The sequence below is a fragment of the Diabrotica virgifera genome, chromosome 7 (assembly GCF_917563875.1).
Source record: "Diabrotica virgifera virgifera chromosome 7, PGI_DIABVI_V3a".
Lineage (NCBI taxonomy): Eukaryota > Metazoa > Arthropoda > Insecta > Coleoptera > Chrysomelidae > Diabrotica > Diabrotica virgifera.
In genome coordinates this window covers 149,763,056-149,784,438 of record NC_065449.1, presented here as the reverse complement: position 1 = coordinate 149,784,438, position 21,383 = coordinate 149,763,056, and the positions used below count along the sequence as shown (strand labels likewise).

Genomic DNA, 21,383 nt, shown 5'->3' with positions numbered 1-21,383 from the left:
TTTTTTTCTTTTTTTTATTTTTTTTATTTATATTTTTTAATTTCTTTAGTCTAAACAAAATATTCGAATTTTAGATTTTACCGCCATTTAGTAGCAATGCGGGTACTACCCTTGTAAAATTTGGTAAAGTAATTTACTAACGTGACTAACGGTAAATTACTTTACCGATTTTTACTAAGCTGTAGTGCCCGCAATTTGCTACTTAAATGCCGGTAAAATCTAAAATTCGAATATTTTGTTTAGTGACACTGTTGGAATTAACGTGCGATATGGTAATTCAGAAATTGCAATAATTATTAAGGTCTAAATTTTGATATTATTTTGAATTTTTGCAGTTTTCGCATCTTCAAAAGGATTCTCTTCTAATCTCTCCAAACACGTACGATCTTCATGAGCCATAGATATTTTTGGTGTTCCAGAACCTTGATTTCTTTCGAGAGTTTCTTGTTCTCTTCATCTTTGATACTTTGATTAATATTAAAAATGTTGTTCTGCTTACGTTAAAATGGTTCTTTACAGTAGATAGTGACCAACCATCTTCTAATTTCATTACAGTTCTTGCTTTTAGTTCTTTACTAGCATGTGGAGCCATTTTTTGAGGTTGAACAGAATACAGAATATTTTAAGATTTGGCAGTGAAAGTGACAGTATGTAAATAATAAGTATTTATCCTTCAAAATACACTGCTCATCATCATCATCATCTTGGTGCTACAGCCCTTAGAGGGCCTCGACCTTCTCAAGCTTTCTACGCTATTCTGTTCTGTCCCTTGCTTGCATTTTCCAGTTGCCGACTCCGATCTTCTCGGCATCCTGTGTTACCCCGTCCATCCACCTCAGCTTTGGTCTACCCCGTCTTCTCATTCCCACGGGTTGCGCTGTTAGAATCTTTTTTATCATGCTCGATTCAGGGGCCCGGATTACATGTCCTGCCCACTGCAGGCGGTTTCGCTTAATTATAGTGATTAATATCTTTTCCACCAAACTTGTAGATATTCTGCAATTCAAAGTTATATCTACGCCTCCATATTCCGTTCTCACAGACCGCTCCGAATATCTTACGTAGCACCTTTCTTTCAAAAATCGACAGAGCGGATTCATCTGTTTTAGTTAGCGTCCATGCCTCTGATCAATGTTCTATACAGCCTTATACGAGTTTTTTGAGATAGACATTTGTTAGCTAAGTACTTTGATAGACTATGATAATACCTGTTTGCAATTATTATTCGTCTTTGTATTTCCTGTGATGTGTTATTATTGGGGTTAACCGATGTCCCTAGATATATGAACTCTTTGACCGCTTCGAAGTTTTGGTCATTGATGATTAGATCTGCATCAACATTTCCAGCTCTTGTGCTTGTGTTAGTCGCCATGAATTTTGTTTTATTTCTATTTATATGTAACCCCATTCGTTTTGCTGCTGCTACTAGCTCGGTTAGGATTTCCGCAGTTCTCGCTCTGGTTCTTGTTATAATGTCCACGTCGTCTGCATATGCTAGAATTTGGACAGATTTATTGATTATTGTTCCCCTGCTATCTATATTAGCGTCTCGTACGACTTTTTTTAAGGCTACATTAAAAAATACACTGTTCAATTTTCTAAAAAATACCCTTTGAGAGTCATATCAGTTTTTTTAGGAACCAGCTGTACATCTTATAAACTGCATTCCTTGGTAGGCCACGAGTAGAAACACAACGGTAGACCACATACTAAAGTAGCACCCATTGTTTATATATTGTTTATAAGTCTTACATATACAGTCTTAAATACGAAAAATCTTAATTATGAGGCGATACTAGTAGGTCTGGATCCCGCGTATGAAAAAAAAGTTGATTAATAGCAAGCTGAAAATTTGTTAATAGGTTAAGGGTGTCTAGTCGGATAAACTTTGATATATGGGAACACTGAAACAGGGGCAGATTTGGGACGGTCAGACCACGAAAACGGCACATATATTTTGTCCGACAGAATAGACTTAAACTCTCCGAACAGAGATTAAACTCTCATGCAAAAATCAGACTGCTATTTATCACCTGTCATAATTCCTGTCATTTGAAATATTCTACATGTTCCACTCATTAAAACGCCCATTTGGTGATAAATAGCAGTGTGATTTTTGCATGAGAGTTTAATCTCTGTTCGGAGAGTTTAAGTCTATTCTGTCGGATAAAATAAATGTGCCGTTTTCGTGGTCTGACCGTTCCAAATTTTTAACCTGTTCCACAATTAAAACTGCCCCTGTTCCAGTGTTCCCATTTATCAAAGTTTATCCGACTAGACACCCTTAAGCTATTAACAAATTTTCAGCTTGCTATTAATCAACTTTTTTTTCATACGCGGGATCCAGACCTATAGGTTTTTTGTATATACCAGACACAATGTATGTTGTCTGGTTGTCAATCCACCGGTCAAGCTATGTAGTTGTACTGCATTGTTGTTAAATTTGCAAACGATAGTATCCTCGGATTAAGAAGTTACATTTGCACAAAAAACTTTTGAAGATATTCTTCTTTAGGCGCGATTCGATTGAGGGTAAAATTGTACATAAATCTGCGCGCCTGCGCACACAGACAGTATGTAGTTCCTTGCTAATCTTTCAAGATAGGTGTTTATGTATCTGTATCCGTGCAAATAAGTCATTAAAAGAATATATTAGTGTTTTTAGTAAATGTATTATTTATTATAATTCTTGTGTTTTTGGATTTGTGTTATTCAAACTAATTAAAAGTACTTAAAAATATCCATCTCCAGAAATAAGAAAAAAGTCTATAGCTCAAAAATTAAGTAACTTATAATGAAAAGAATGTCAGTCCCTATTTTTTTTCAGCGAAAAAGTGATCGCAGGCAACCCCCTAATCACCACCCTAATTAAAATTAGTCATTTACCTTATTTGGTCTTTTTTATTTATATATTATTAATAGGTTCTAGAAGTTTGACCGGCTTAGAATGATTAGTTTAAAAAAAAAAATGGAGTTAAAAGCAAATAACAATTTTTTGTAGTTTGGAAAAAATCGTCTTTTCTTCAGAATAGCAAGATTAGCATCAGAGATACGAAAAAATGTTTAAATATCAAATTGTAGCTTATTTAATTCGCAAGAACTTGGTTTTCAAATATTTTTTCTACTTCAAAAATTGAGTGAGCTATTGACAATTAAAACTTGTAATAACATGCAAAAACAACCTTTACCAACCCTTTCAAAGTCACCTCTTTTTGTGATTAAGGATTTTAACCTTCGGAGTACGGAGATTATTTGACTTACTTAGATTACGAAGATGGGTCAAGCGTGACCCATTCTCATTTTATTTATAAGGATGTTTTAAATAGTCAGTATTAATAAACAGTATCTTTAATTCAACAAAAAACAAACAAACATAACCATTATAATCCTAAATTATTGTATTTAATTTTTTTAAGATGGTTTCCCATGGGTATACACTAGTTCGCTTCGGCGGCCAGATTTTAATACCTTACAGAAAACGGGCATAGGTAAATTCGCTCCGGCCATATATTTGAATACGTATACCCGTAAACAGAGACGGCTGCGATTTACGTGTACCTACAAACATATTAAAAATATTTTTCGAAATCCGAAGACCGGGTCAGGACTGACCCGGCATCATAGATGTTACGTAGAAGAAAAACTGTAATTTGCATGTTCACGAATTATATACGAAAAAATAGACTGAAACAAATAAGGAGAACTTACGATCAATCGGATTTGTAAAAAAAATATTTCATAAAATATTAAGAAATAAGTGAATTTCGGGTCACGCTTGACCCAGTCTTCGTACTCCGAAGGTTAAAAGATTTAATATTAATAGGCTTATAGATCGTGTAAAAACCTCTACAAAATTAGTTTTTACCAAACTTTATAAGATAAAAAATAAAAAAGTGACGGTTAAAAAAATCAATCAATTTAAAGATCAAAAAAGGAGAAATTCCATTGGAAGCATAATAATTTAAGTTAGCGATGTTTTTAGTGATTGGCCTTATTTATTCTTATTTATTTATGTATTATTAATAGATTCTAGAAGTTTGACTGGCTTAGAATGATCAGTTTTAAAAAAACTGGAGTTAAAAGCAAATAAAGAATTTTTGTAGTTTGGTAAAAAATGCCATTTTATTCACAATAGAAAGATTAGCATCAGAGATACGAAAAAATATTTCAATATAAAATTGTAGGTTATTTAATTCCCAAGAACCTGGTTTGAAAAAAGTTTTCTACGGCAAAAATTGAGTGAATCGTAAATGAGTATATCGAAAAACATTGATTTTTTCTATACAAAACTAACATTTTCGATAGTGAATAAATCGAAAACTATTAATTTTATCAAAAAAATGCATAGAACATTTTTTGCTTAGAATGAATGTTTTTATTAATTTTTGCGATCAAAATATAATAAAACATTTCCACCCCCGGGATGAGGTGGCAACCACCCCCCATGGTAAAAGCGCCTTTCGACCTCATATAGATTTTGATCCTTGGACTATCCACTACTTATTCTCAAATTTTTTAGCAAATCGATCCATTCTGTAAAAATTGCGAGGTGAAAAGCTTCGGTTCCTGGCCTACATGTCAATTAGAAGGACCTCGCTGGTGTAGTTGCTAGGGCGTTAGCTCCGAGATTGGAATGACGCGGGTTCGAATCCTGGGCGATTCATATTTTTTTTATTTTTGGTTGTTTTAATAAAAAATTTTTGAAAGTGGTAGATAAGAAAGTTAGTTTAATTTTTAAATAAAATACAAATAACCTGTTAAGTATATTTACTTCGTTGAAATTACCTATATAATAGAAGAATATCTTCTTACGTGCGTACAAAGTACACACACATTCTTTTTTTATACTGTGTTAAACGCTAATATCTATATAATATAAATTTTAGGGAATGGAGAAGATTCTGAAAGTATGGAAGCAATGAATATTGAAAATTCCCAACTTGAAAATAGTTTGTCAAGCTTGAGTAGTAATGATATGCACCATTTAAATGAATTTTCACAAGAACTTATCCTAAACCCTGATATGGAAACAGAAGGTATTCTAAAAATCATTATAATACAGGTTGTTTTAAGTAGACTGTAGTTGCTATTACAGGTTGTCAAAACTAGGAATGACATTGAAAACCTACAATCGGCACGCCCACTTGATGCGCAACAATTTTACCGGAAGTTAGTAAGAGAAGTAAACTCAGCCTGTAAACTATGTTTAAAAATCAGTTAGTCGGGTTCCGGCTGTAATTCATCTCTTTCTCTCCGAATACTTTCTGTCTGCTTTCTGCGCCGACAGGTAAATATTAACAGTCATTTCTAGTTTTGACAAGTAATAGTTGTATTGTTTGTATTGTTGTGTGTTTATTTATGCCATGATATATAATTTGAATCTTATTCCCTTTATATATATTTATACAGGGTGTCCCGAAAATATTGGTCATAAATTATACCACGCATTCTGAGGTCAAAAATAGTTCGATTGAACCTAACTTACCTTAGTACAAATGTGCTCATAAAAAAAGTTACAGCCCTTTGAAGTTACAAAATAAAAATCGATTTTTTTAAATATATCGAAAACTATTAGAGATTTTTTATTGAAAATGGACATGTATTATTCTTGTGGCAGGAACATCTTAACACAAAATTATAGTGAAGTTTGTCCACCCCATAATAATTTGAGGGGGGTTTAGTTCCGTTAAACCCCCCGAAACTTCTGTGTACGTTCCAATTAATTCATTATTATGATACCATTAGTTAAACACAACGTTTTTAAAACTTTTTTGCCTCTTAGTATTTTTTCGATAATCCAGTTTTTATCGAGATGCGGCTTCTTTTTTAATATATTTACATAAAAATTTTATGGAGTTGTTCTGAAGCTATTTCCTTGTGGCATTTTTATAATTATGTATTTTTTATGGGAAATAAGCCACAATTTTACTAAAAAATGAATTTATTAACGTTTCGAAGCCCAAATCGGGTTTCGTTGTCAAAATACAAAATACTATTAAAATAAAACAAATATGTTGTTGCTAAGTAAAAAAATTCTTCTAATAATTTATTTAATCTGACTCATTTATATTGGCAATTCAGACGTATATTATACATTTTAAAGTAGAAGACTTTAAAATGATATCGCCAATATTTATGAGTTGCGTTCCTGGGACGACTTTACTAAAAGATAGTTCATTCGATTACATGAAATCAATCCCAACTCAAGAATATCCGTCGCAAAAAAATCATAGCATGTGATCTGTCTTTAAAAAGACAACCAAATGCAACGATGACAGTAAAATTCTCGCGTTAGAGATTCCATAGTAAATCACGAGGGAAAACCAGGAAAAAACTTCGTGATACTATCCCGACATCGTAAGTATTTGGTCTTACATTTAATCTACCTTCAAAAAACTAATACCAAATTCTGACTTTAATATGTTTAAATTATAAATAATATTAATATTACATAGATATACAATAAGTAATACTAAAATATAAAATTTGTACTAACTCGATATGTTATTGACTTACTAATCGTGGTATTTTCTTTCTATTGACTTCCTCTTTCAGTATGGGTAACCACATCCTACTGCATTCTACCGAGGAATTTGCGACACAATTGGTTTCATTAAGTATAATTAGAGCCGCTTCTTTGATTTTTCTCTTTTTACTATCTGATTCTTTCAGGACTATACTTGAATCTCTCCACTGAACTCTATGTTCATTATCCCATGCGTGTTGACATATCTGAGATCTATCAAATTCTCTGTTTTTAATATAAGACTGATGTTCACTTATTCTAACGTTTAATGGTCTTGATGTTTCACCTAAATAAAATTGTTCGCATTCACAAGGTATTCTATAAATGCAATTCTTTGTTCTTTCTTGTTCATTGTTTGGTTTAGTTTTAGATAGAATAGATCTCAATATGTTTGTTGTTTTGAATGTTGTTGAAATGTTGAATTTATTTCCTATCGTTTTAAGTTTCTCGGATAGTCCTTTTATATATGGTATTGTTATTTTCCTCGTATTATTTCTTGTGAATGTTGTAGGATCCCGTTCTAAGTTGTTCTGTTCCATTCGATCTAATCTTGTCAATTCCTTATTTATAAACGATAAAGGATAATCATTTTTTAATAAAACAGATGTTAACAATTGTTTTTCTTCTAAAAATGAATTTTCGTTAGAACAAGTAATTTTGGCTCTATCATATAAGGATTTAATGATTCCCTTTTTAACGTTGATGTTGTGATTTGATTTGTAATTGAGATATCTGTTGGTGTGTGTTGGTTTTCTATACACTTGAGTCTCATATCCAGTATCCTTCTTTGAGAATAAAACATCGAGGAAAGGCAAAGTGTTATTGTATTCCTTTTCCATTGTAAATTTTATTGTCTCTTCTTGATCGTTTATAATATTCAGGAATGTATCCAACAATTCTGATCTATGAGGCCATATTGAAAACACATCATCTACATATCTCCACCATACTGTGGGTTTTAAATTTTGTTTAGAAATGATATTAGTTTCGAAATCGTCCATAAATATATTAGCCAATAATGGAGATAAAGGAGAGCCCATTGCTAGACCAAAATTTTGTTTATAGAATTCATTATTTAGTTGAAAATAGGTATTATTAGTACATAATGTCAATAACTCCATTATAGCTGATACATTTAGTTTTGTCCTAGTTGTCAATGTATTATCATTTTCTAACTTCGTTTTAATTATGTTTAAAGTTTTATCTAATGGCACATTTGTAAATAAACTGTTTATGTCAAAACTTACTAAAATATTATTTGGATTAAATTCAATATTTGTTAATTTGTTTAAAAAATGTTGTGTATTTTTTATAAATGTGTCATTATTATTTGCAAATGGTTTTATAATATTTAATAAAAATTTTGAGAGCTCACTACAAGGAGAATTGATGGTACTACAAATGGGTCTAAGTGGAATATTCGCTTTATGAATTTTCGGTACTCCATAAAAATGTGGTGTCTTACTGTAATGAGGTGTCATTAATTTTCTTTGATAGTACGTTAGATCATTTTTAAATTTGAATAAAGTTTTATAAATTTTGTTTTCCAGTGTCTTCGTTGGATCCTTCGTTAATTTGGTATAAGGTCCATTTGTAATTAGATCTGTAATTTTGTCCTCATATTGTATTTTATCCATTATTACAGTTGCATTTCCTTTATCTGCTGGTAGGATTGTTATGGAGTCATCATTTTTTAAAGTTTTTAAAGCTTTCATTTCCTCTTTGCTGATGTTCTGTTCAATTTTATTAGATTTTTCCAATTCAAGTTTACATAGTACCCTATATTGTTCTTTTTCATGATTTGGTAAACACTGGGATATTTTTTCCACTGAGCTAATTATGTCTAATTTTGGAATAGATGGATGAGTAACAGCATAGTTTAAACCTTTTGACAATACTAAATTTTCAGTTGCATTTAAATTTCTATTTGATAGATTGACAACTGTCGCTAATATGTCATTATTTCTATTTAGGTTATCAAAAGCATGTAAACTATTTTGTTCTAAAAGAATATTAAATTTATTTAAATGTATATTTCTTTGTTTTTGGTATGAATTTTGATAAATTATTTGTAAACTAAAAGTAATTCGATCAAAATCAGAATTTGATATCATTCCAAAAAGCAAATCTTCAATACTTACGATGTCTTGTTCGATAAAAAATAAATTTGACCTATGAAATTGTAACCTTTCCCGAATCATCGATAAACTGGCTCTATGTAGAATATTTTGATGTCTTCTGCTTGAATATGCTGGCCGTAACCTCAAGCCCTTTGGTATTAAATTGTTGTTTCTACATCTTCTTAAAAATTTAATTGAATTCTGACAGTGTGCCAGTTTCTCGTATAAGGTTTCCAATCTCCTAAAATTTTGACAAACGCTAGGCCCATACCGGTTTCTTAATGTTGTTCTGAAGCTATTTCCTTGTGGCATTTTTATAATTATGTATTTTTTATGGGAAATAAGCCACAATTTTACTAAAAAATGAATTTATTAACGTTTCGAAGCCCAAATCGGGTTTCGTTGTCAAAATACAAAATACTTCTTCTTCTTGTAGTTTCATGGCCTCCACCTCTTAGGTACTTGGCCAGTCCTCGTATTTAGACTAACTGGAAGGGAATCCTCTTTTCAAAGGGTCTGGATTTTTCCATATTCCCTTCTTTAAATTCATTGTGATATGATTTTCAAATAACTATTTTTATTTTATATTTTAATTTGAAATATTGTTAAAAATTGATTGATCTTTCTTAAGGTTTGGTCATTAATATTATGTAAGAGATTTTGTAATGAAATGGGGGTTGGACTTCCTATATTAACTAGTTCCTGATACAGGTCAAATTGATTTGTTTTGTTAATTGGGCATTCAAGTAACATATGAGTTATACTTCCTATCTGTCCACATTCACAAAAAGGAGTATCACTACAATTAATTTTAAACAAATGGTCTGGTGTGTGACAATGGCCCGTTCGCATTCTAATAATAGATGTCAAGTGCCTTCGATCCACAAATGTGAATTTGTGAAACCAAGGGTTTATAGAAAAATCACTTTGGCATTGTTGATACCATTTCCCTTTAGTTTTAAACTGCTTTGTCCATTCAACTTTAAACTCGTTTACAATTTTTTGTTTAATAAAAGGCAAAAAGTCAAATTTATCTATTTTAATGTCTGCAGGAACATTTAAAGTCCAAAATACAAAATACTATTAAAATAAAACAAACATGTTGTTGCTAAGTAAAAAAATTCTTCTAATAATTTATTTAATCTGACTCATTTATATTGGCAATTCAGACGTATATTATACATTTTAAAGTAGAAGACTTTAAAATGATATCGCCAATATTTATGATTGATATTGATTTTTATATATATCAATATATCAATATTCTTGAGTTGGGATTGATTTCATGTAATCGAATGAACTATCTTTTAGTAAAGTCGTCCCAGGAACGCAACTCATAAATATTGGCGATATCATTTTAAAGTCTTCTACTTTAAAATGTATAATATACGTCTGAATTGCCAATATAAATGAGTCAGATTAAATAAATTATTAGAAGAATTTTTTTACTTAGCAACAACATGTTTGTTTTATTTTAATAGTATTTTGTATTTTGACAACGAAACCCGATTTGGGCTTCGAAACGTTAATAAATTCATTTTTTAGTAAAATTGTGGCTTATTTCCCATAAAAAATACATAATTTTATGGAGGTTTTGTTCCTTTAAAGCCCCCAAACGTTTGTGTACGTTCCAATTAAACGATTATTGTGGTACCATTAGTTAAACACAGTGTTTTTAAAACTTTTTTGCCTCAGTTTTTTTTGACAAGTCACCTTTTATCGAGATGTGGCTTCTTTTTCAAAATGTACCTAAAAATGCAAATTATAAATAAATTTTCAGATTATTAACAGGTCTCTATAATCGTACTTAACCATATACAAATATGTGGTGGATTCGACAAATATTCAAAATATGTCGATAAACACTGGCTTATCGAAAAAGTACTGAGAGGTAAAAAAGTTTTAAAAACATTGTGTTTAACTAATGGTGCCACAATAATAATTTAATTGGAACGTACACAAAAGTTTGGGGGGGGGGGGGGGTTTAAAGGAACAAAACCCCCATAAAATTTTTATGGGGTGCACAAATTTCACTTTAATTTTTTTGTAAGATCTTGCTGCCATAAGAATGTCACGTGTCCATTTTCAATACAAAATCTCTAAGAGTTTTCGATATATGAAAAAAAATCGATTTTCATTTTGTAACTTTTTTGTGTGCACTATTGTATATAGGTAAGTGAGGTTCAATCAACTTATTTTTGACCCTAGAATCTGTATTTTTTATGAAATGAATTTATTAACGTTTCGAAGCCCAAATCGGGTTTCGTTGAAACATTTGGGCTTCGAAACGTTAATAAATTCATTTTTTAGTAAAATTGTGGCTTATTTCCCATAAAAAATACGTAATTATACAAATGCCACAAGGAAATAGCTTCAGAACAACACCTAGAATCTGTGGTATAATTTATGACCAATCTTTTCGGGACACCCTGTATAATTAGGTATATAATTTGAAATTTAAACTCCCTTTCAAACAGTGTTGCGTGAGTGCGAAATGTTAGGGCCGTAGTTGTATTTTCCTACTGTTTTTCCTTTTATGTTATTTACCTTTAACCGTTGCCTGTATTGTCTGTTTAAAAAAAGTCACTATGGCGGGCATCTTAGCGTGAAGCGTGTATCCTTGTTATTCCTTTTTGTACAATCTTCAATAGTGTTTCCAATGGGAAGGTTAGGAAATCGAGTGAATGTGCGTACAGTCGGAAAAATGAAAGATTGCCCGTGAACGATCATATCAATCAGATATTTTGTATTTGCTAATAAATACGCTGTGAGCTTCGCTGGTGTCGCTCCTGGCGGATTACTAATCAACTTTCACTGGTAATTTTTAAATTTATTATTTAATTGTTATCGCTTAATATTTACAACGCAAAAAAGTAATTAAATTATAATCGATTTTTTTAAGATTTTGCTAATCATTTTGACGTTCTATTGATAAAATATGAATTTCGTACTTCGGATACTTTCACAATTATCGTGTAGATGGCGGTAAGATTAATATATTAATTTATAGTTAGATATTACGGAACATTAAAAAAAACTTAAATTCAGTATTTAAAACGTATTGTATATTTAAGGTAAAAATATATAACACAGCTTTGACAAACTAATACTTTTTATAATTAATGTTTTTAATTTTAATTTTAAATTAATCACTTTGACATTTATGTCAAATTTCCAGTAATCGTTTACAGACTTGTCACTACTGGCGCTCGCGAATTTGTGAATATCCCTTCTACGTACGAGCTCACAGCGTATAGCAAAAAAAAATAGCAAATACAAAATAAGTGATTGATATGATCGTTCATGGGTAATCTTTCATTTTTCCGACTGTAGTGGAAATTGACCGGCATAAACTATATACTATTTTACTGTATATATATTATTATAAAATGTATTTTTTTTACTTATTAACCAATTGTTTGTCTCAATAGGTCTTGAACCTAAGGCAAAAAAAAAAACAAAAAAGAAAAAGAAATAATTTGAATCTTTTATTTTTATATAATATCTTAAATTAAGTAATTTTATCTGTTATAGAAATGTCTGTCACAAATAGGCCAGTCACCTTCAGCATAGTAAGGCTAGAACTTAATGGGGGGTATGGTTTGAAATCAACATTTTTTTTTAATTAAATAAACATATTCACTACAATTCAAAGAATTTTCAAAAAAAAATTCAAGGCAAAATATTGAAAAATTAGCCAGCAGTGGCAAATTTTTACAGACACCTACAACAAAAATGAATTTTGCGGTGGACATCAGAGCTTGTCACTGGATCATGTGAAACAAAAAATTCAAAAAGATTTTATTAGCTTATGAGTTTCTAGAGGTATAGTCTAGGCGCCAAATAGAGGTCACCGTGTCATTTTCAATTCTGATGGACAAACTCAACAGTTTCTTATGGATTTTTGGCTGCTAATTACGAATTTCGAGGGGGGATTTCGATCCGAGTGGTCAAAAAATTGTTATAAACAATTTAATTGTTTATAAATTGTTTATAAGGCTCTGGCTCATAAACTAAAAAAGATACAAAAAAATATTTCAAATAAAATTTGTCCCTTAATAAAAAACGAAGAAATAATCGTTTACTAAACTTAAATCCGACAATTAAAACTCAAGATATTGTAAAATTAGTGCACAATGCAAATTGCAAATTGCAAAATAAGTATTTTTCGAAGCTTTATCGATCGTAACTCGCTTTATTCGCATGTAAATGAGCCTTATAAGGTGTCCTTTTAAAGCTTAATTAAGAGGCTTCCAAAAAAAGTTTGTTAAATTATTTGATGTTCATTTGTTTTAAAGTTATACCCGTTTGAAGTTATAATTTTCTTAAAAATATTGTACATTCATTTGTTTATAAGGGTTTCAAGCAAATTTGAGCTATAAACATTTATACTTTAATTAACAATAATGATAGAAAAACTTAAAAGGAACAATTTGAGCTTATGAAACTGTTCGTAAGTTTATTTTTGGCTAAGATGTCGATATTTTAATGGCGCGCTATGAGGCGCAAGATTGGCTCACAGCGTAAGGCTACGGCTCCACGGGCGAGAAATTGACGCTAGCAGTAGCAGTAAAATAAATTTAAGGTTCCGCGGAACGGAATGGGAATAGCCGAACTGAACCGACTACGCACAAGACCTGTAGTCGGTACAGTTCGGCTATTCCTATTCCTTTCCGCGGAACCTTAAGTTCATTTTACTGCTACTGCTAGCGTCAATTTCTCACCCGTGGAGCCGTTCGCTTTAGGTTCACGCGCTAAGATCGCGATGCAAATTATAATTTCTATGTATATATACGTTATCTTCATTTTTCATTTTTGAAGATCCTAATAATATTTTATCATATACTTCTTATAATTAAATCATCATACTGTATCTCGTATCACCTTTCATTCTATTTAATTTGTTTTCTATTTTTTGTACTAAATGAAAAAAAAAACACACTAAAAACTAATATTTCAGAAATATAACTAAAAAGTGAGTTGATATTATTTATTATTACTATTTTTACAAATATTTTCTTTCATACATCTGCATCGAGATATACAGGGGATCTCAGCTTTTTTACATCTGCATAAATTCTTCGAGCAATTTTTACAGACACATGGTGGTACTAAATCTGATTTTGAAGGCATTAAAATTAAAACTTTTTGGGGCTTCAGAGTTTCATTACTCTATAAGATATCCATATACAAGTGGATCAAGTTCTTTTGCAGAATCTTCGAGGCACGTTAATTGTGTGTACACCACATAAAATGCTCGTTTTATATGTAAGTGGATTGAGTTTGATGTTGGTGGCATATCTTTAACAAGAGAAATGCCTCCTTCAACAAGAGAAAACAAGAGAAAAATCTTTACGAATATTTGCTGTTTCAATTATACGTGCACAACCGTTCTCAGTAGAAGACACTTTGATGTTGATATTTTTTTGACATACATACATAATTTATTATTAACTAAATTATTCATTATTGCAACGAATCAATATCACATTACACTATTAAGAGACAATGACTTTGTTGTAACAAATAGACAGAATTGACAGTAGTATATTATATTATTGTAGACATTGATAGACATATTAAGAATAGTCAAGGCTTCCTGAGCAAAATAGTGTAACACGAGAGCAGTCGATCGGTATATTTACCATGATATTTATTACTTGACTGTGAGTTGATCTTGAGCCTCAGAGCGTGCTATTATATTATCAATATCTTGGCCAAAAATAAACCTACGAACACTTTCCTAACTCAAAATACACCTTCTTAGTTTTTCTATTATTAGTTTTAATTAAAGTATAAATGTTTATTGCTCAAATTTACTAAAAACCCTTATACAAAAATTAATGTACAAATTATTTAAGAAAATTATAACTTCAAACGAGTATAACTTTAGAACAAATGAAGATAAAGTAATTTGACAACTTTGTTTGGAAGTCTATTAATTAAACTTTAAAATGAGACCATGAAAAGCTCATTTTACTGCGTAGAAGCCGAGTTACGATCGATAAAGCGTCGAAAAATACTTAATTGACTGTAAGCCGATCTTCCGCCTCATAGCGCGCCATTAAAATATCGACATCTTGGCCAAAAATAAACTTATGAACATTTTCGTAACTTCAAATTTTTCCTTTTGGGCTTTTCTATCATTATTGTTCATTAAAGTATAAATGTTTGTAGCTCAATTTTGCTTGAAACCCCTTATAAACAAATGAATGTACAATATTTTTAAGAAAATTGTAACTTCAAACGGGTATAACTTTAAAACAAAAAGATCAAGTAATTTAACGAACTTTGTTTGGAAGCCTGTTAACTAAGCTTTAAAAGGACACCTTCTAAGGCTCATTTGCATGCGTAGAAGCCGAGTTACGATCGATAAAGCTTCGAAAAATACTTACTTTGCAATTTGCAATTTGCATTGTGCACTAATTTTACAATATCTTGAGTTCTAATTGTTAGATTTAAGTTTAGTAAACAGTTATTTCTTCGTTTTTTATTAAGGAACAAATTTTATTTGAAACATTTTTTATCTCTTTTAGTTTATGAGCCAGAGCCTTATAAACAATTTATAAACAATTAAATTGTTTATAACAATTTTTTGACCACTCGGATCGAAATCCCCCCTCGAAATTCGTAATCAGCAGCCAAAAATCCATAAGAAACCGTTGAGTTTGTCCATCAGAATTGAATATGACACGGTGACCCCTCTGGCGCCTAGACTAGTAACGCTGTCGAGTTTTTTTTTAGTTTTAACGATGTTTGAGTTTTGGTAACGAGGTCAAAATATTACAACAAAATTTTTTGTAAAAAATGGTGAAAATCAGCATATTTATTATTGTTAAACAAAAAAAGGCATAAACAAAAAATATCTCAGCAGCTTTACTTCACGAAATGCCTAAAGAAAATATGTATATGCAAAATTTCAGGTTGATCGGTCAAGTATCTTTCGAGTTACAGTGTTCACCGCATTTAAAAAATGAAGTTTTGAGAAAAACGCGTTTGAAGTTTTAACAACTGTTATTTTCAATTTCTTTTTGTCAGTCAAATCGTAAAGTGATGCACACCCTAATATGCTTTTGAACGCTGTTAAACGTTTCTCACTACGCTCAAGCGCGCTGGCGTGAAGCTGCTGCAAAGTGAGTCGAAGGTGGGGATGGAAGGTATGCTATAATTCCGGCAATTTTACTCCGATTAATCTGAAATTTTTGGAGAGTATGGTTGAAGTTATATACTAGTGAAGTCACTGAAGGTGGATATAAGCTATTACCTCCGATTTCATTGAACCTCCATCGATTTGCATGAAAATTCGTGAGTGGTTAGAGGATATCTCAAGGAACAAAGGTGACATGGTGCCAACTTGCGCTTTTACCCTGGGGGTGGATGCCACCCCTTCTCGGGGGTGAAAATTATTTTATTAAAAATAACCCCATAATTCGATAGAGGGACAAATTTCAAGCAAAATTTGTTATATAAAGTTATTAAAATAAATCAAAACTTTTTGAGTTATTAAAGATCAAAGATTTTAATTTTTCTTGAGAAAAATGCATGTTTTTAACCAATTTTTCATCAATAACTCAAAAAGTGTAAGTTTTTACAAAAAAGGTATTATTATCAAAATTGAAGCTAATGAAAAATGAAAAAAAATGAAATAAACCCCTTACTACAAAAACCTTTTAATGTTAACTAAAAGTGAGTTATACGTAATTGAATGTTTTTTTTTTCGGCGAGTAAAAAACTCGCCGTAAAAAAAGTATTCAAGCTGAAATAACGTGAAATTGATGCATTTTATAACATAAACTTATCAAACATTTGTCAAAGTACTTAAAAATATCTATTAAATGAGCCCCCGAACATGTTGATAGCGTTAAAATTTATGCTCCAAAATTTTTTCAAAATTTATCTTTTAAAATTAAAAAAAAAAAAAAATGTTAATTGTTTTTTTTTAATAACTCCGTTCGTGTTTACGATATCAGGTTCATCTAAAAACTGTTTGAAAGTTAATTCCAAGTACTATTTAAGCACGTTGAACCTAATCTTTTAAACCCCTTACTTTTTTAAAAATAAAAGGTTAAATGACCCCGGTTGCATGGTTCCCACAGCAAAATTTAAGATTTAAACGTTTCTATCTCGGTTATTTTTTACCCTATAGAAATAGTAAAACAGGTAAAATATTTGGCACAGAAAAAACTAAAATTTGGTTATATATAATTTTTTACGCATATTGAGTATTTTTGGAGTTATTATCAAAAGAATATGAGAATTACAATAATTTTAAAAATTACGATTTTTTTAAATTACATCTTTTTTTCAAAAATATGCATTCTAAACCGGTCAAAATTATCGAAAACATTACTTATGCTAATATAAAGAAGTTCTTTTAAGGATTACTATAAATTTTAATTTTTGTGGAAATGGCGTATGTTTTTATTTTTCACTTTTTCCTAAAAGATTCGAAACGGTTCTTTTATTTTCATTATTTGCTTAATTTTGACGCTAATACCTTGCTCTGAAGCTCATTTGATAGGTATTCCGAAGTACTTTGGCAAATGTTTAGCAGGACTATTTTATACATTGCATCGTTTTCCCGTTATTTAAGCTTGAATACTTCAGTACTCGTCGAAAAAAATACACATTCAATTGCCAATAACTCACTTTGAACTAACATTAGATTAGTTCTTTATGTGAGGAATGTATTCCATTTTTTATTATATTCAATTTCAGTAATAATAACTTTTTTGTAAAAGCTTATAGTTTTTGATTTATACGTAAAAAACCGATTTAAAACATGCATTTTTTTACGAAAAAATAAAATATTTGGTCTTTAATAACTCAAAAAGTGTTGATTTATTTTAATAACTTTATATAACAAAGTTTGCTTATAATTTGTTCCTCTATCGACTTATGGTATTATTTTTAATAAAATAATTTTCACCCCCGAGAAGGGGTGGCATCCACCCCCAGGGTAAAAGCGCAAGTTGGCATCATGTCACCCTTGTTCCTTGAGGTATTCTCTAATTACTCACCAATTTTCATGAAAATCGATGGAGGTTCAACGAAATCGGAGGTGAAAACCTTCAGTGACTGCACTATACTTTCACTTAAAATAATAAAAAAATCGAAAATTTTCAAACCAGGCCCCCTTAGTGTTTCTATTGGAGGGTATGAGGTCTGATTGATATAAGAAATTTGAGTATACCAGGGCAAAATAAAAGGTCTATTGGGTGCTGGCGGAAACCCCTGTACCTATACAGCATATTTGCCTAATTCTGCAATAAGCCATTTAGCTTCATTAGGACCAATTAACAGAGGGTTCTAGGGGAGGAAAAAGTATCCAGTTATTAACTATTCCGTGTCAGATTTTGTTGTACGACCTTTATACAGTCCGTCTAATACAGACCGTTGTACGTCATCCGCGTCATAGCCGTGACGTCACATGATACCAACACGAAATATTTAGGCGGTAGGTCTGGTCCTTTTTAGAATCGTTTAGCCGAGTACACGGGAATTACAGCCAGTAGACATATTTTATTATATACGCGTAGAAATAATATTGGAAGATTTCTATTAATGTTCTAACATAGAGACATACCCTAACTTGTTCATTTAATTTGTATAAGTGGAATATAAAGCGTTTTTATAAAGCACACTTGTTCGGATTACACTCTAACTGAGATCGAACGAAGGTGACATTTTGACATGAATTGGTAACATTTATTTGACAGTTGCGGTGATGACACTTCGTATTTGTTTTTATTATTTAGGTACTATAAGTACACATTTGGAGGGACCGCGGACGTTCGGAAACAATTAGCGTCTCTTTGCAAAGACAATGACGTCGACTTTGCAAAGTAACAAGACACTTACTCAACACACACACTACACATTACTCCCCTGACTTAGTGATAAGTTATACAATTACGTGGCTAAAGGTTCTAGTTCTAAACCAAAGCCAGAATCAGAGAGAAAAAAAAAGTACATATTTGTTTTATTATATTTACTGTTTTTATTATTACTTTAACGTAAGATTATAACTTAATTCTTGTTTTCTATTTCTAAAGTTTTTATTTATTTATTTATTTGATAGTTGCGGTGACGACACTTCATATTTTTTTTATTCTTTACTATAAGTATTTGTTTTGTTATATTTACTGTTTTTATTATTTATAGGTCAGGAAATGAAGCTAAAAAAATGATAAAACCTCGCAATTTTTTCGTCCAGCATCTATTTGTACAAAAATTTGGGATTAGGCTCATTACACCCTCTAGTTTATTTTTTTATAATGAGCCGTTGTACTCTTTTGTAATTTAATTTAAGTAATTTAATCGATTTAAGTAATTTAATAGATCTATACAGAAAAAAAGTATAATTACGTACAAAAACATCTATTTACACAAAAATACGAATTTACAAATACAAATACAAAATACAAATAGTTTTTTAGTCATCTTCATCGAGATAAATGTCAGGGTCTGTGGTATTATATACTAGGCTGTTCAATAAGTCTTGCGGTTCGATAAGAGTGGGCGTTGCTACTAGCCTAATTTTTTTATTATATTGGTACACTCTTCATATGAACGCATGTGAAGTTTTATTTCAATCGGTCAATTGATTATTTTTTTAGAAGCTATTTAGTATCGATGTGTCACAGTATTTTTTACAATGGAAATAATCAAGTATCGCACAGTGATTGAATTTATATGTTTGGAAAGTTTAAAGGCAAAGGAAATTTATAAACGAATGATAAAAGTGTATAAGGACTCCTCGCCTTCACTTATTACTGCAGAAAGTGCAAGTACTGCTCAATTTAGACGTGGCCGTTCAAGTCTTGAAGACGATCCACGTCAAAGACGCCCAAAAACAACAAGACCACCAGAAATCGTAGAAAAAACACAGGATATGGTATTGGAAACTCGTTGAATAACTGAAAATGATTTAGTAGAATCCCTAGGCATCTCATTCGGCAGTATAATCAATATTTTGGCCGAATTACTGGGTTTCAAAAGGCTGTGGTCACAATGGGTGCCGCATTTGCTGACAACAGACCACAAACACATTCGAATGCGACTTTCTCAGCACTATTTAGGGCGTTTTCGAAAGGATAAAGTGAATTTTGTGCGTCGATTCATCACACTGGAGACTTGGTCTATTACCATGATCCTAAATTAAAACAAAAGGTTAAAAAGTGGTAGAATCTGGTTTTTCGGCTCCAAAACAAGTTTGTGTCCAGAAATCGACCAAGAAGATTTTAGCATCAGTTTTTGGGATGTGAGAGGATTTTTTTTGTGGATTACTTTTGCAAATTGATAAAACAATAAATTCTGGATATTATTGTAACCATTTAGACCAACTGAAGGAAAAAAAAATCGTGAAAAAAGACTCGGTTTGCAGTTTGCAAAAGAAAAAAATCCTTTTTCATCAGGACAATGCACCGTGTTATATGAGTATTTTACTAATGGCTAAATCCATGAATTAGAGTTCGAATTGTGAGAGCATCCACAGTATTAATCAGATTTAGTTCCCAGCGACTTCCATTTGTTTCAATACCTAAAAAAATTTATGCGTGGAAAGCGTTTTTCATTAAATGATGAGTAGATAACAGCTGTGGAAGCGTATTTTGCAGCCCTTCCTGATTCTCCCTTCAGGGATGGAATTATTAAATTGAAATTTTCTTGGAATAAGTGTATTGATGTTCAGGAAGACTACACTGAATAATAAAGTGTATTTTCTGTCATAAAATTGTGTTTTTCTTATCGAACCGCAAAACTTATTGAACAGCCTAGTACATTGAAAATGCTCTATTACACTCCCAAATAGGCTATTCGAATTTTTTGAAAAAAGAAATTCGTTTTATTAACATGACTCCTCCATTAATAAAAAGTTTTTTCACACATCATTTTGTAGGGTTTTTTTGAAGAGCTATAAGACTGTGTAAATTAAATTCCATAAGATCCCCTAGTTTTTAAGTGGGATGAGTTTAAAGGGCTCGAATAAGGGGGTGTTTGCTCGTAAACGGGGGTTTAAACATCTATACCTCGCTAAATATTCACTGTAGAGAAAATGTATGCACAGAGAAATTTTAGTTATTAAAAAGCCTACAATTTAGTACTATATAATTTTTTTTCGTATCTCCAGTATTTTCGGAGATATTTTGAAGAAAAAGGTGAAATATACGAAATTGTAAAAAATCAATTTATCTTTAAACTCCAATTTTTTTTAAATTGGGCCTTTTAAATGGGTCAAGCTTCTTGAATGTATTGATAATATGTACATATATAAAAAGAATTACAGAAGGGTGAAGATCAATTTTAATAATTAGGATGGTAGTTAGGGGGTTGTTTTCACTAATTTTTTCGTAGAACAAAGTAGGTAGCAGCCTTATTTTGATCATAAGTCACTCAATTTTTATGCTACAAACTTTTTATCTATCTTTTTTTTTTTTCGAAAGGCCTAACTATACTTTTGACAAAAGATTTGGTAAGTTTTTCTCGAAAAATGCCAAGTTTTCCTGTTATTTGGCTTTGAATATTTCAAAATATGCATTTGGAAAAAAGCTGACATTTAACATGCCGTACCTGGGTTTATATTGGTTGTAGAAAAATTATAAAAAACTATTTTGGTGTTTCTAAAAGATATAATTTTGATATCTACAGTTTTTTGATTAAATGCATATTTTTGAGTTATTCTCAAAAAACCCTCTAAAAAAGTCGATTTTATCGTCGAAAAACTGTTACTTTCAACC

At 31.0% G+C, this 21,383-nt stretch overlaps 1 protein-coding gene across 1 annotated transcript in view; it reads left to right on the top strand.

Moving 5' to 3' along the window:
* LOC114338617 (protein lin-54 homolog) overlaps window positions 1–21,383 on the top strand; it is a 108,696-nt gene that overhangs the window by 16,547 nt on the left and 70,766 nt on the right. Inside the window, exon 2 of the mRNA XM_028289217.2 lies at window positions 4,887–5,036. Within this exon, the coding sequence (XP_028145018.1) occupies window positions 4,887–5,036 (150 nt within the window). The remainder of the gene's footprint in view (window positions 1–4,886; window positions 5,037–21,383) is intronic.